This window comes from Ciona robusta, chromosome 14 (assembly GCF_009617815.1).
Source record: "Ciona robusta chromosome 14, ASM961781v2".
Classification (NCBI taxonomy): domain Eukaryota; kingdom Metazoa; phylum Chordata; class Ascidiacea; order Phlebobranchia; family Cionidae; genus Ciona; species Ciona robusta.
Genome location: NC_143248.1, coordinates 1,302,942 through 1,317,169, shown reverse-complemented (window position 1 = coordinate 1,317,169; position 14,228 = coordinate 1,302,942). Strand labels below are relative to the sequence as shown.

Below are 14,228 nucleotides of genomic sequence, written 5' to 3'. Positions count from 1 at the left end.
ATAGACAAAAAACATAATGCGGTTTTCACAATGCAGTGTGTTGCGAAATCTACTGCGCTTAAAAATGCATAAATATGTAACAAACTTAAATTTAAAAAAATTAAAATAAAAAGTGTCCCAACTTCCCCACCCTACTATATGGAAAGTTTCAGAGTTTTTGGGGGATTGTAATTATATGCTTTATGTGGTGTTAAATGTTTTGGTAAGCGGTAAACCAGCATTGCTTAGATGTTTATGTTGCTGATGTGAAGACCTCCAATATAAAGGTCTTTGAGTGGCGAAACAATTAAACAAATCTAACATTTTGAAAATATATGGCTGCGTAAGAGAGATGCTGATAGTTCACTAGCACAGTAAATATATACACACGTATGGATATGCGGGTTTTATATTTTATAACACAAAAAAAACTATTGTTAAAAAGCAATACACTATTATTTGCGTAGATTTTGCAATCGGTGAAACTAATTTGATCTAAAGACTGCTTACCACGTTATACGCATACGCTGTAGACTTTTTGTGTGTACAGAAGATGTGATTGTTGCCGCTAGATAGACCGGATAAGACAAACCTCTCGCGTTTAGTTTTAATTAGACGGGATTTTCTAGAAAAAGCAATCGGTTTGTTCAAACGTCAATCAAAACTCGTCGCCGTATGTAACCAATCCAATTCATGAGGATTCAATTAAAGAATTTCGCAGCGGGTCTTTACTAGAAGAAGCAATACACCGTTGCTGTAATATAGTTGGGTGGGGGAAGATGGGACACCTTTAGTACATAATATACAAATATCCTGATCGTGTTTTTAATAATTAACAATTGTCTATGGGAGTCGTGAGGATATACGGTTTTATAATTCTTTAAATCTTCTTTGTTTACTACTAAACGGGACGAGAAAATGGAGTTAAAATGTGTCCCATCTTCCCCCACCCTACTCTATATAGAAGACAATTTCCATAAAATACTATGCAATTAGTTTACATCTTTAGCTAACGAGAATTTTTTTAAGAGTTATAAAACTATAGCACCGCGATGAGTCTTAAAGACTTGTTAATTATTGCAAACACGATAAAGGAATACGTTTGTTTGTTAAGGTATCCTATCTTACCCCACAGTAGTATATTTAACTTAACTTTTTATGTAAACCACAAACGTTGTGTTTGCAGGACTTGGTTTCAATACTGGTCTGCTTGTTTAATTTATAGCCGTAAGACTGAAGTGAAAAATAAGCAATTCGTAACACGTGATACCGGGTAGAAAATGTCCACACACACAAAGTGCTGCTCTAGCCACACTACTCAGAAATATCTTTTAGAAAATTTGACAGTAGATAGAACAAGTTGTGTTCGGTACGTTGAACGTGAAGAAGGTAGTCCGGTATAAAAAGCGTTGGAAAATTACAAATCGCAGATCATTCTGAGCAACCAAAGATGAATATCAAAGCAGTGTTCGTAATTGCAGTCATACTCGGCTTCGCCACCCTTCCTTCAGAGGCAAGATTCCGTGGGCTTGTTCGTGCTGGAGGCAAATTGGTCAAGGAAGTTCTTCCAGACATTATTCAACCAATTGTTGACTCTACCAAGAACAAGTGGGCGCCATGGACCAAATGGAATGAACAAGAGCGTATGGCTTTGGGTAAATAGAACCTTTTGAGTTGTTTTAAACCATACAGATTAATTGATTTATTAAGAATCGTAAAATCACCCTTTATTGCAGCCGATGAAATCGACGCTGAGTTGATGGACTTGTTGGACCAAGAGTAAGCATTCGTGTGCTGAATCGCGGGTACTTTATGCATCAACTTTTCGAGATTACACTTTACGTTTTCTCGTTTAATTACGAATGCACCACTATCTGCTCATTTTGGTGAATAACGAAAATAAACAAACACGAAATTATAATTTGTTCTGTATTGCCTTCAGAAGTCCCACAAAGAAAGAACCGAACGCATATTTTAGAAAAAAAAAACATTAAGACCAACTAAAGTAAGATAAAAACAAAATTTATGCACCAAACATAAGTGGAGCAGTTATCGGCCATAAACACAAAACAAGTCGAAACGTACCATAACATACAATAGTGATCATCTTTTTAGTAATAATTTAACTTTATATGAAAAAACATATCGCGAATCAAATAATTCGCACACTTACAAATTGAAAGATACGAAGTCACTTATAAATATCATCACATCGGGGCACAAGTCACATGTCTCCTATCAGTGGTCTACGTCATAGTTAACCAAAAGCAAGGTACTTTATGAAAAGTGTCTTGTGCCATCCACAGTGTAGTAACACCCATTGCAGCCAAAATGTCAACTTAATTTATAGTTTTTATCAACCTTTTGTTAATTACAAGTTTATATAAATGTGTAAGATACACAATATTTATCAATTGATTGCCTAACAACAGAACATAACTAGTTTTTATTCTCTATCTGTGTATTGTCAAAAAGCAAGTTTATACTCGGATTTTTTTTATACGCGAGTTTATACGCGGATATTGCAATCAGTGAAAACTAATTTGATCTAAAGACTGTTTGCCACGTTATACGCAAATACGCTGTAGGCTTTTTGTGTGTTTAGAGATTTATGATTGTTTCCGCTCTATCAGCCATTTCATTTTAATTTGGTGGAGTAAAAAGCAGTTTGTGATGACACGTCAATCAAATCTCACCAGTCGATGTAACCGATCTAACTATTGCGGATTCGATCAAAGAATTTCGCAACTCATCCTTTTAGTTTTGCATATATGCAATTGCGAAATCGATTGCAAAATCAAACTCCGTTTTAGGTGTTATAAGAACGTTGTTGGTTCACTTCTCGATTTTGTTAAAACGTGAGGCCTGCGAGTATATAACACGATTTGTTATTTGTTAGAATCTTTTATGAACGAAATATTCACGCATGGAAATCTAATCATTAATATTTATTTTATGAACAGACTTGGCTGGCTGTCAAAGCATCAGTACCGACTTCGTGGCGCACCAGTGGTTAGCGTCCATTGCTCTGACGCAGAGGTTTACATGTCATAGCTTGTAGCTGCTACTATTGAAAGCGTATGTGTCCTTGAGAAAGACACTCAACGACACTTTCTCCAACCCAGTAGTTACTATAATGGGTTGTCAAATTTGTCAACCATACATAAAAACATCACCACAAAGTTGCATATGATGGTATAATTCGTAAGCGTGCACGAGGTGATGTATGAAACAGAACACAGATTTTGTAACGATAGTCGCGTTCCCGCCACAGCAGGATAAAGCAAATTACATTTATTTACACTTTCAAAGTCGCCACTTTTGTTCCTTACTATACACCTTGAACGATTTGCTCTCTTTTCACTTATTTTGGCATCAGAACTGTATTTCTCTCAGCCTAAATTGTGCGTTTGTTGGCATGTAACATATATGGCGATTGGACATTGCGGATTAAACATATGTTTGGGTGACACTACCGTTTTGAAATACAGACTGTCTATTTTGTCTATCCATTTTATGTCTTAGACTTGGTTTATGTGAGTGATAACAGCGATCGGAGTTTAGGCTTGTGTGCAGTAATTCTATTACCGCGATGTAGGAAAAACTTGCAGAAATAAAACTGACCATCAGGCCCCTTGATTTTGAAAAATGGCGCGACAAGGTAAAGGCACTTAACCTGATCGTTCCACCACAAAACTGTTCGTGTTTTCATTGTATATGCTAAGGTACCTTTACTGGGATATGAACAAAACACTACCACGGTAAAATTTGAAGAGACCAGCTGCATCAAGGAGCTGTAACTGTAAATACTCACACAAAGCACTCAAGTCACACTACTCAGAATTTTTTTTTTCGGAAAACTGGACAATACACAGAAACACTTGTGCTCAGAGTGCAGAACGTGAAAAAGGCAAATCGTTATAAAAAGCGTTGGAAAATTACAAATCGCAGATCATTCAGAGCAACCAAAGATGAATATCAAAGCAGTGTTCGTAATTGCAGTCATACTCGGCTTCGCCACCCTTCCTTCGGAGGCAAGATTTCGTGGGCTTGTTCGTGCTGGAGGCAAATTGGTAAAGGAAGTTCTTCCCAGTATTGTTCAACCAATTGTTGACTCTACAAAGAACAAGTGGAAGCCATGGACCAAATGGAACGAGCAAGAGCGTATGGCTTTGGGTAAATAGAACCTTTTGAGTTGTTTTAATTATACAAATATAGATTTAAAATTAAACTACACGGTTTGATTTGTTAAGAATCGTAAAAATACCCTTTATTGTAGCCGATGAAATCGACGCTGAGTTGATGGACTTGTTGGAACAAGAGTAAGCATTCGTGTGCTGAATCGCGGGTACTTTATGCATCCAACTTTTCGAGATTACACCTCACGTTTTCTCGTTTACTTACGAATGCATCACTATCTGCTCATTTTGGTGAATACCGAAAATAAACAAACACGAAATCAAATTTGTTTTATTTTGTCTGCAAAAGTTTTACAAAGAAAGAACCGAACGCATATTTTAAATACGAAAACTAAAAAAGACCAAACTTAACTGCCATACTTGTATATATAACCGTAGAGAGGGAACGACGTAACGGAGCTGTTGATTAATTGAAACATAATGTTTATATACATGACCTTTTTGAATATTTTTTTGGTGTTAAAACGCATAATTATAGAATATTTAAACAAAGAACATTCAAAGAATTAGAAAAACCGTATTTCCACTCCCATAGACTGTTTAAAACAAGGTTAGAAAATTCGGATATTATGTGCTAATGGTCTCCTATCTTGCCCCACAGTACTATATATGTATGACCACGCTGTGGGTATTATTATAGAACACTGAACCAGGTATTCTATTGTATAAACCCTATGTTCTCTTGAACCAGTGTATGTAAAACCAGAACATTACACATACGTAGTATCTATGGAAAAAAACCCGTAACATTTATTTTGAGCACTATCGAAAGTGGGAATTCCCTGGAGTTTTGGATTACCAGGGTCGTAGTGTTTTATCAAAGTTCTTTGGTTTTATCAAATGATAAATATATTTGTAACCTTATTAGTTAGAACGTCATCTTGATTTGGTGTAACTTGTTACATTATAAGCTCTTTTATGTTTATTTATTTTCGTATTTTCACCAAAACGAGCAGAGTGTAATTCATTCATGTTTAAACGAGAAAACGTGTAATATCGAAATGTTGAAAGTGATTTTACGATTCATAATAAATTAATCTGCACATAATTTAAAACATCTCATACGGTTCTATTTATCCAAAGTTATACGCTCTTGTTTATTTGGTCAATGGTTTCCACATATTTATAGTAAAGTCAAAATATTGTTTTCTGGAAAAACATTATTTTTATATTTTTTTATAGCCTATACTTTTAACAGTGTAGTGTATAAAATGGGTGACAGTAGTTCTACACCATCTGAATCAGAACATGAATTGGAAAATAGTGATTTTTCTGAATCAGAAAATGAAGTGGAAAAAAGTGATTTCCAGTATGGCTGCTCTCATTATAGCAGAAAATGTTCGTTTGTAAGTCCATGTTGTGGTAAAATTTACACTTGTAGAATTTGCCACGATGATGAAATTACATTACATAACTTGGATCGTCACTCGGTTAAAGAAATTATTTGTTCTGAATGTAAAGAAAAACAACTCGTTTCAAATAAGTAAGTTATTGTTGTGTAACTTGTGTTTTAAATGTTTATAGGTTTGTGTGTTATATGTTAAATTGTCCTAGTTTAATAGACATGAAAGGTTTTGTAAAATCACACTGTTAAAATACAGTTGTACTAACAGTCGCTAATCATAGGTGGCATTATTGGTTAATGTAATATACTTATATGTATACAAAAAAAACACAAAATTATACATGGTAACTAATAAGCGGGCATGAGGTGTATAAAACAAACATTCATGTTATAACAACTGTCGTTTCCCTACCACGCAAGGAAAAATTAGTTACATACATTCACCACCCACCCCCCTCCCTAATGTTTTGTTTATTGTATATTTTTAAGTTAACTAGTTTTATTTATCAGGTGTAGAAAATGTGGAATACAATTCGGAAAGTATTTTTGTTCAATATGTAACCTATATGATGATAAAGAGAAAGGCCAATTTCATTGCGATGGTTGTGGAATATGCAGAGTTGGTGGAAAAGATAATTTTTTCCACTGTCATACTTGTGGACTATGTCTACCTCTAGAAAAAAGGGAACACAAGTAAATTTTTGCATGTTTTTTTATTATAGTGTATGGACTGTATGTCAATGCAAGTTACCAAACTCTTTATTGAATGAATATTTTAATAAGTTGCTTAATTTGTTTTGCTGTTATGTCATAGCTATTGTATATATTTTAGTTATTCTGTCTGAATAAAAACACAAAATCCTTCTATGTAAATAAAACGCAACTATATTAGACATTGTACATGACAGATCCCATTTTTTGTAAAAGGACTTGTTCTGTGTATTGTTAAACACTAATAGACTACTTGTCAAATGTTGTTATTAACAGCCTCTCATACTCAATGCCTGGCACGACTGTCTCAATATATGTCGTATATCACTTATACAACAGTTACCCTCTCCAGGTGTGTGGAAAAAGCTTCACGAACAAACTGTCCTGTGTGCATGGAAGACCTTCATACATCGAGAGAAAATGCCCATATCCCCCACTGTGGTCATCTCATACACAACTCCTGTTATAAAAAACTGCTAAGAATGGGAGATTACAGATGTCCAATATGTGGAGTCTCTACTGTATCAATGAAAAATACTTGGACAATGGTTAGTTAGAAATCTAAGACCAGAATTAACATATATAGCCCATTCAATAAAGCAAAATCAGCTTGTGGGATAAAAATCTAGCCCTGGATAAAAAAGGCAATCTCTTAAACCCAGTGGTTTTTGGGTTGTCTTAATTGTTTTATATTAAAAAAATTGTCATATATTAAAAAATGTAAAAATCACCTGAATAAAAAAACTATTTACATACGTGGTAACTAGTAGGCGGGCACGAAATGTATGGAACAGAACACCTGTGTTATACGGACTGTTACTGCCCTGTGAAGAAAAACGAATTACATTCATTTATTTTTGAACATTTCTTAGTAACATCTATTGCATGTATTTAGATTGATGAAGAAATAGCCAACACACCAATGCCACCAGAGTATGCAGATCATAAAGTGTGGATTCTCTGCAGAGATTGCCAAGAGGTTAGCGCATGTAATCTACAAATTAAGATACATTATCATACATCTATTAATGTATGTAATAAACTGTGTTAAATGAATGAATGTAACTTACTTTATCCTCGCGTGGCGGGAAAAACACGGGTTCAACACCACGTGCCAGCTTACGAGTTACCATGTACGTTACTTTGTAGGTGATTATTTTTTTTTCATTTTTTATGTATGGCTGATAATTTGGACAACCCATTAGATTAGTGACCACTGGGTTGGAGCAGTTGTCGTTAAGTGTCTTGCCCAAGGACACATACGCCCACAATGGTAGCAGCGTCGAGCCTTGAACCCATCACCTCTTGGTTACAGGCAGGCGCGCTAACCACTATGCCACGGTGCCGGAAATAAACCAACCCTGATATCAATATCCACTTCCATTCATTATTTGCCAACTTTTTTTCACTTAATCAACTGCATTTTAGTGGCTACATATCTGAACCCCTATATTAAGTATCATATCGGGGCATTCAACTGTCATATTTTCTGTAAAGTAATTTATAAATCCTGCTGTTGGCTGTTTCTCCCTGCATGAACAAAACTATAGAATCCTAGAACTCAAGGAATGGTGCATTAAAGTGATATATATTGCCGTATTTCCCAAATAACTACTATCAGTATCTGTAAAAAAAATTATAAAATGTTGATACCACAAATTAGTAACTAAGCATTTAGATATAGAAACTTAAAACAACTGTTAACAAAACCATTTGACCACAGACCTTAATTTTCAGGTGTCCGAAGTAAAATTCCATGTACTTGGTCTAAAATGCATGAAGTGCAATTCCTACAACACATGTGGGGCCTCAGCACCTGAAACAACTACTGTTAAATAGTTATGTGTAGTTGGTAGTATTATGTATATGGAGTCTGCAATTAATTTGTGGAAATTTTACTGAACAGAATACAAAACCTTTACCTGTTAAATGAAATATCTGAGTGATTTGTCTTTTTTTTCTGGTGTAGTACTCAACATATACAAATACAATACAACAGTATTTCTTTGACGATTAAAAACCTTTTTTTTTCCGAAGTACGACAACAGAACAGTTATTAGACAATATTCACCATTTAAATTTATGTAACTGTAAGATATATCCCATTTCCAAATGGCCTTTTTACAATAAACCAAACAAGGACGTCTTAAAACTCCTTTGACAAAACTCAAGATCAAGAATCACAACATATTCTATAAACATACATCGAAAACATTAACGGCAGGTTAAAAAAAATGAGACAATAACTTGTTAGACGTTTGGCAAAATGAAACTCAATCTAATATAGATACAAAAGTTGGCAAGCATACATTTAACCTCAAAAATATATATAACCATATGTTTTGCTAAGGAAAATATTTTAACAATGTTCACTTTAAAAAGCACCTTGCTATAACATGATCACTTTAAAAAGCACCTTGCTACTTTTGGCAGTATAAATTAGTAAGAACATGATTGATGGAAAAACAACACATTCAAATTTACAACAATATCTACAAAACATAAAACAACACATAGCATTCTAGTTGATACTTCATTCTATTTGGGTGAGGTCCTGGAGAAACCAGAATTTAGGACAAATTTAGCCTTTCAGATTTCAGCGTTTTTCATTTACCATATGTGTCCATTATTGAAAGTACAGATTTCATATCTGTAAATATATTTAAAATGTAACTTGTTACCTTGGTTTAGGGTAAATAGCTTACAACTAATAATGAATGAATAAAACTTACTCTTAATACGCCTTGTGCCAGCTTACGAGTTACCATGTATGTTACTTTGTGGGTGATTTTTTTCATTTTTTTATGTATGGCAGATAACTTGGACAACACATTAGTAACCGCTGGGTTGGAGCAAACGCCATTAAGTGTCTTCCCCAAGGACACATACGCCCACAATGGTAGCAGGGAGGGGCATTGAACCCGTAACCCCTGGGTAACAGGTAGCTTCCACCTACAGGGCTGTGGCACAGTAGTTAGAGCACCTGCCTCCAACCCAGAGGTTACTAAACTTATCGCTGCTACAATTGTGGGCAGATATGTTCTTGTTACATTCATTCATTTATCATACAAAATAAAGTTAATAAAACGCAAAAAGAAAATGCTAAAGAAACTAAAGTACCAGTCAAAGAATGATGCTTCAGTTTTTGTACGAATTCTTGAGATGTTTTATCTCCATATTCATCCCAAACATTCGTCCACAAAACACCAGATGGTTGATTTCCCTTACCGGACCGTTTCTTTGTCCACAAAATCCCATTTATACGATTTATCATCAAATCCTACATTAACATTTATTATGAAAAAATGTTACCACATATGTTACTTTGTAGGTGATTATTTTTTGGGGATATTTTTTTCTATGTGTGACTGGTAATTTTTTACAGTTCATTAGAGTTTACAAATTCATGCTCTATGCTGCCACCACGTTGAGTATGTGTGTTCTGATCAAGTTACTTAGTGACAACTACTTCAATCCAGTGGTCTCCTCATATGAATAATGAACACTGGCATACATTACAATAAAAGTAAAGCTTAGAAAATGTATCCATCTATAAAGTTATATACATGGTAACACATAAGCAGGCACGGCAGCACAAGGTGTATCATTTTATGCCAAAAAAAGAGAAGTTACATTTATAATATATATTGGAATATTAAAAATGCACATTCACTTACTTCAGGTTTAGCAAGCTGTAGAACATATTTGGATAAAACACCATAGCATTCTGGTGACATGGTATGATCATAAATTATTAAATTGTTGACTTTTGGTAAACACCGCCCTAACCACATTGCACTGGTTTGATTGATTTTGTAAGAGATAGCCAGGTCAATCTAAAACACAAGGTAAAGGTAATTTAATTTTAATGTATAACAGATTGAAATTTACTTCTTATTTAATTATCTTACAAGTTTATAATATTTGTCTGAACAATGTTACAGACACTTAAGACACAAACAAATTGCTCCAAGCCAAAGTTGTCACTTATGTGTTGTCTAAATTTTCAGATAAACAGTATAAAAAAAATAACCTACAAAGTTACATACATGATAACTCGTAAGCAGGCACAAGGTGTATAAAATAAAACACCCATGCTATAACGACTGTCGTGGCCCGCCATACACGGAAATAATAAGGTAAAACAAAATGTTTAAATTAGTTCTGTAAATTAAAATGAAACAACATAAAAAATGCTGTGTAACAATTTGTAATAAATAATTTCCAGCATAATTTGACAATCTACAAATACACTTGCCTTGGTTTTTCTTCGGAGAATTAATGTGGAAATTTTGTCCATGTACCGATCAAGAGCTGTATTGGCCCCTAAGTTAATATAAGCCAATGTACTGATGTGTGGGGCAAGAGCTTCCATAATTGGATCTGATATTTTTTTCATCAGGAATAGGATTTTGGCCTAATGGAAAATCAACGGAGAGTTATTTTACTGTTGTTGCTACCAACCATAAGAGAATATGAATATTTAAAATTATATCGAAAAAAATAAAAAATATTTATAACTGGTTTAGAAAGTTAAGAAATATTAACTGTTCCGCTGCTGTTGCTTTGCTACCAGGCATAATGTAATTTTTTTAAATACATTTTGTCTGCCCTATGGCGAGACATCATCAGGGATTTTACTTAAAGAGTAGATACAATAACTTTGGGGGTGTTTTTCTGTGACTGTAGTTTTTAACACCGAACTATTCTTTCCTGAAAAAAACATAATTGTTTTGGGGGAAATTTAATTTGGGAAACAAGAGTTAAAAATATGTAACATGTTAAATATTGTCAAAGTTGAAGTAATGTAACACAGCTTTTTGTAACAAACAAACCTTTTCAGCAGGAAAAAAATTTTCATTAGGTTTTTTTGAAAGAATATGAACAGCCCTTTTTATTGAATGAGTTCTCAGCACTTCCAATGGTCTTGACCATATACTGGCACTAATACCATTGATTTTCAAAGCCTACAAAAGCAACAGTGTAAATATTGATAAATAAACAGTTTATTTCATAATTCTAAGAAACATTGTGCAATGGCAGTTAGAACAATATTGAACAAGTCATGTTTTATGCATATTTTCCATATTAAGTTGTTTTAAATAATTAGGAATTTGAATTTCTGAATGACAGGCATTATAACATGGGTGTTCTGTTTCGTTAACCTCGTGCCCGCTTACTAGTTACCACATTTGTAACTTTTTGGCCATGGCTTCAAATGTAGGCAACCCATAAGTGGTTAGAGCAATTTCCGCAAGTGTTTTGCCTAAGAACAGAAACACTCACGAACAATGGTAGCAGTGAGGAGGCTTGAACCTGTAACCCCTGGGTTAGACACGGGCGCGCTAACTACTACGCCACGCCGCCGGACATAATTGTTTTGGGGGAAATTTAACTTTGCCATGGCACCGACATATGTTTTCTAATAACCTACCTGTTGTTGAGACTCAGAAAGTTTGTAAACAAATTCACACAAGAGGCTACGACATAGTGGTGATAGCAGCTCCTCATAAATTGATAACTCGGATATTCTTGGTAAGCATTTACCTAAACAGTGTATACCTATTGCACTTAGCCCGGTGAACAATTTAATATCAATCTGTAAAATACAAAACTGGGTTAAATAATAAATTAAATAGAAAGAATTTTAATATCAAACTTAAGGTGTATTAAAAAGGTAACAAAATCTAAAAGTAAAAGTTTTATATGTGAAAAACTATTTCTGAGCTATATTTAAACAAAAAATTATGCTACAGAAAAAAAAACTTTAGAGAAGAATATTTACAGCTAAAAATTTCATAGATATGAACTTGCCATTCTTTGCCTGTTACGGATCCATTGTGATAGAGATACCATGTTTCTATCAAGGTTTATGTCGGCACCTGTTTCCGGATTACCAAACTGAATTTCATGCAAAACCCCAGTCACCAATGGAGTTAGAGTTTCCATTATTTGATCTGTCAAGTTAGTTAAAATGGCGACAGCTTTGGTCTAAAACATAAAAAGTAACAACTTTATAAAACACTATTGTGGGCATGTGTCACTGGGCAAGACATTTAGCGGCAATTGCACCAACCCAGTGGTTCACCCTGTCCATATTGTTGGTCGTATTACTCGAATACATTTATTCAAATTATAACTTGTAAGCGGCACAAGGTGTATGAAACAGTAGACTCGTTTTATAACAACTGTTGTTGCCTCATCACACAAATCTACAAAAGTTTCATTCATTCGTTCAATCAATAAAAATGCACTTTTCTAAATTTAAGATTTATTTCATTAAAATTTTTGTAAAAAAATTTTGTAAAATTATTGTATATATACAAGAATAGGCTATAAAATAATAAATACGTAATACTACACAATTATAAATTTGTCATACCTGCGCAGAACATGCTAACCACATTAAACTGCGGTAAATTATGTCCTCTGGCTTCCAGTCATAGATAAACCATTTCTGTACCCAGATGGCTGAGTCCAATCCATTAACTTTCAAAACCTGTATACATCAGAACATAAACACCTAAAGTTATGGCTAATAAATGGTAGTGCAAAAAATCTGTTACAGCTTTTTGGTAATGATATCCCGCTACAAGAAGACTACAAAACATTGAAAACACCAAACTTAGAAAAAAACAATGGGTATTTTTATTCAATGTGGAGAAGTGAGGTCCTAATGACCTTTTCTGTGTGAATGATAATTTATTAATAAAGAAGTTTAAACAACCTAAAGGCAAATATTGGGTGTGGGCAACTATCATCAAATTTCTTGCCAAACACAGGCCTATCAGTTTCAGTGTCGAGCATTGAACCCGGTAACCTTAGGTTATGATGCAAGTGCATAACCACTTAGCCACAACGCGGGAATAAGAAACTTACATGGCCTATGGGAACAAGGCGATAAACATCTTCACGTAAATGGGCCCGAGTAGATGCTGGGAGATATTTCTCATCAATTGTAAGACTTCTGAGTTTTTTAAAAGTAGGACTTATATGCCGCAAACTGGGAATGTCGATTTTTGTTCGTATTACAAGGCTGATCTAAAACAAAACAAAAAAAAAACTCGATGGCACTCTCTGTTGTTAAGATATATATTACTTCAACTTGATATTGATTTATTTAAACTAAAGAATCTTACTTATCTGTTTACCTATGATGGGGTATCGGCAATATGACTTGTGTTCCATACCTTATGCTTGCTTACGAGTTACCACACATGTAACTTTGGGGGTGATGGTTTGAGGGGAGATTTTTCAATAAATGGTTGATAATGAACACAAAAGGAAGGATAGTCATTAAGTATAAAATGCCCATAATATTATTATTAATTCAGTAAACATTAATTTTATTTAACATCTATTTAAGCAACATAAAGAACCAATGTATTAAATCATTTAACAATGGAATATCTATTCAATAAATTATTAAATTACCTCTTCTTCTCTTTCAAGAATACACTGTGTTATACGACCCATATATTGGTCAAGGTTTATGTTGTTTCCATTTTCTCCAAATTCAACTTCATCCAACACATTTAGATGGGAATGGTATAGCCTATCTAAGTCAATGCATTTCTGAAATTTTGTTTCTAAATTTGTTTCTCCGAAACGAAATATGTTTCTAATTGCACTATTTTGTTTCCAGAAACAAAATTTTAGAAACGTTTTTTTTCAAAAGAAACAAACAACTTTGTTTATGTTGTAAAAATTAAAATTTGTTTCTGAACAATTTATTTCGTTTCGCACACTGGATGGCAACAAAGAGTAGTATTTACTGTAAATCCGCACTGGTCTTCCTAATATGATATTATTATTACCAGAAACATAAAAAAGTGTTTCTGAAACAAAATAATATGTTTCTATGGAAACAAAATAACCTGTTTCTATGGAAACAAACTAACGTGTTTCTGAAACAAAATAAACTGTTTCTACGGAAACAAAATAAACTGTTTCTATGGAAACAAAATAAACTGTTTCTACGGAAACAAAATAAA

General features: G+C 33.9%; 4 protein-coding genes across 5 annotated transcripts in view; 3 read left to right on the top strand and 1 right to left on the bottom strand.

Annotated features, from left to right (window-relative positions):
* Positions 1-1,372: 1,372 nt before the first annotated feature.
* Positions 1,373-1,900, top strand: LOC149724770 (uncharacterized). The gene is made up of 2 exons (XM_089892130.1): positions 1,373-1,634; positions 1,716-1,900. Exons 1-2 carry the CDS (start codon positions 1,430-1,432, stop codon positions 1,760-1,762), a joined length of 252 nt encoding a protein of 83 aa, XP_089748256.1. The 5' UTR covers positions 1,373-1,429; the 3' UTR covers positions 1,763-1,900.
* Positions 1,901-3,899: 1,999 nt separating this feature from the next.
* On the top strand, positions 3,900-4,443 carry LOC149724769 (uncharacterized). Its single transcript, XM_089892129.1, has 2 exons — positions 3,900-4,155; positions 4,259-4,443. Exons 1-2 carry the CDS (start codon positions 3,951-3,953, stop codon positions 4,303-4,305), a joined length of 252 nt encoding a protein of 83 aa, XP_089748255.1. The 5' UTR covers positions 3,900-3,950; the 3' UTR covers positions 4,306-4,443.
* The window catches only part of LOC149724766 (uncharacterized), a 32,941-nt gene continuing 22,970 nt past the window's right edge, over positions 4,258-14,228 (bottom strand). For both annotated transcript variants that reach the window (XM_089892051.1, XM_089892052.1), the window contains exons 7-16: positions 13,669-13,778; positions 13,114-13,275; positions 12,617-12,733; positions 12,049-12,225; positions 11,669-11,833; positions 11,070-11,201; positions 10,493-10,651; positions 9,912-10,070; positions 9,355-9,514; positions 4,258-8,884 (exon numbers count right to left, since the gene is read on the bottom strand). In XM_089892051.1, coding sequence (XP_089748177.1) covers positions 8,841-8,884; positions 9,355-9,514; positions 9,912-10,070; positions 10,493-10,651; positions 11,070-11,201; positions 11,669-11,833; positions 12,049-12,225; positions 12,617-12,733; positions 13,114-13,275; positions 13,669-13,778 — 1,385 coding nt within the window. In that variant the 3' untranslated portion in view covers positions 4,258-8,840. The remainder of the gene's footprint in view (positions 8,885-9,354; positions 9,515-9,911; positions 10,071-10,492; positions 10,652-11,069; positions 11,202-11,668; positions 11,834-12,048; positions 12,226-12,616; positions 12,734-13,113; positions 13,276-13,668; positions 13,779-14,228) is intronic.
* Positions 5,334-8,386, top strand: LOC149724768 (RING finger and CHY zinc finger domain-containing protein 1-like). The gene is made up of 5 exons (XM_089892111.1): positions 5,334-5,661; positions 6,034-6,216; positions 6,587-6,782; positions 7,130-7,213; positions 7,972-8,386. The coding sequence occupies exons 1-5, from the start codon at positions 5,390-5,392 to the stop codon at positions 8,071-8,073; spliced, it is 837 nt and encodes a 278-aa protein (XP_089748237.1). The 5' UTR covers positions 5,334-5,389; the 3' UTR covers positions 8,074-8,386.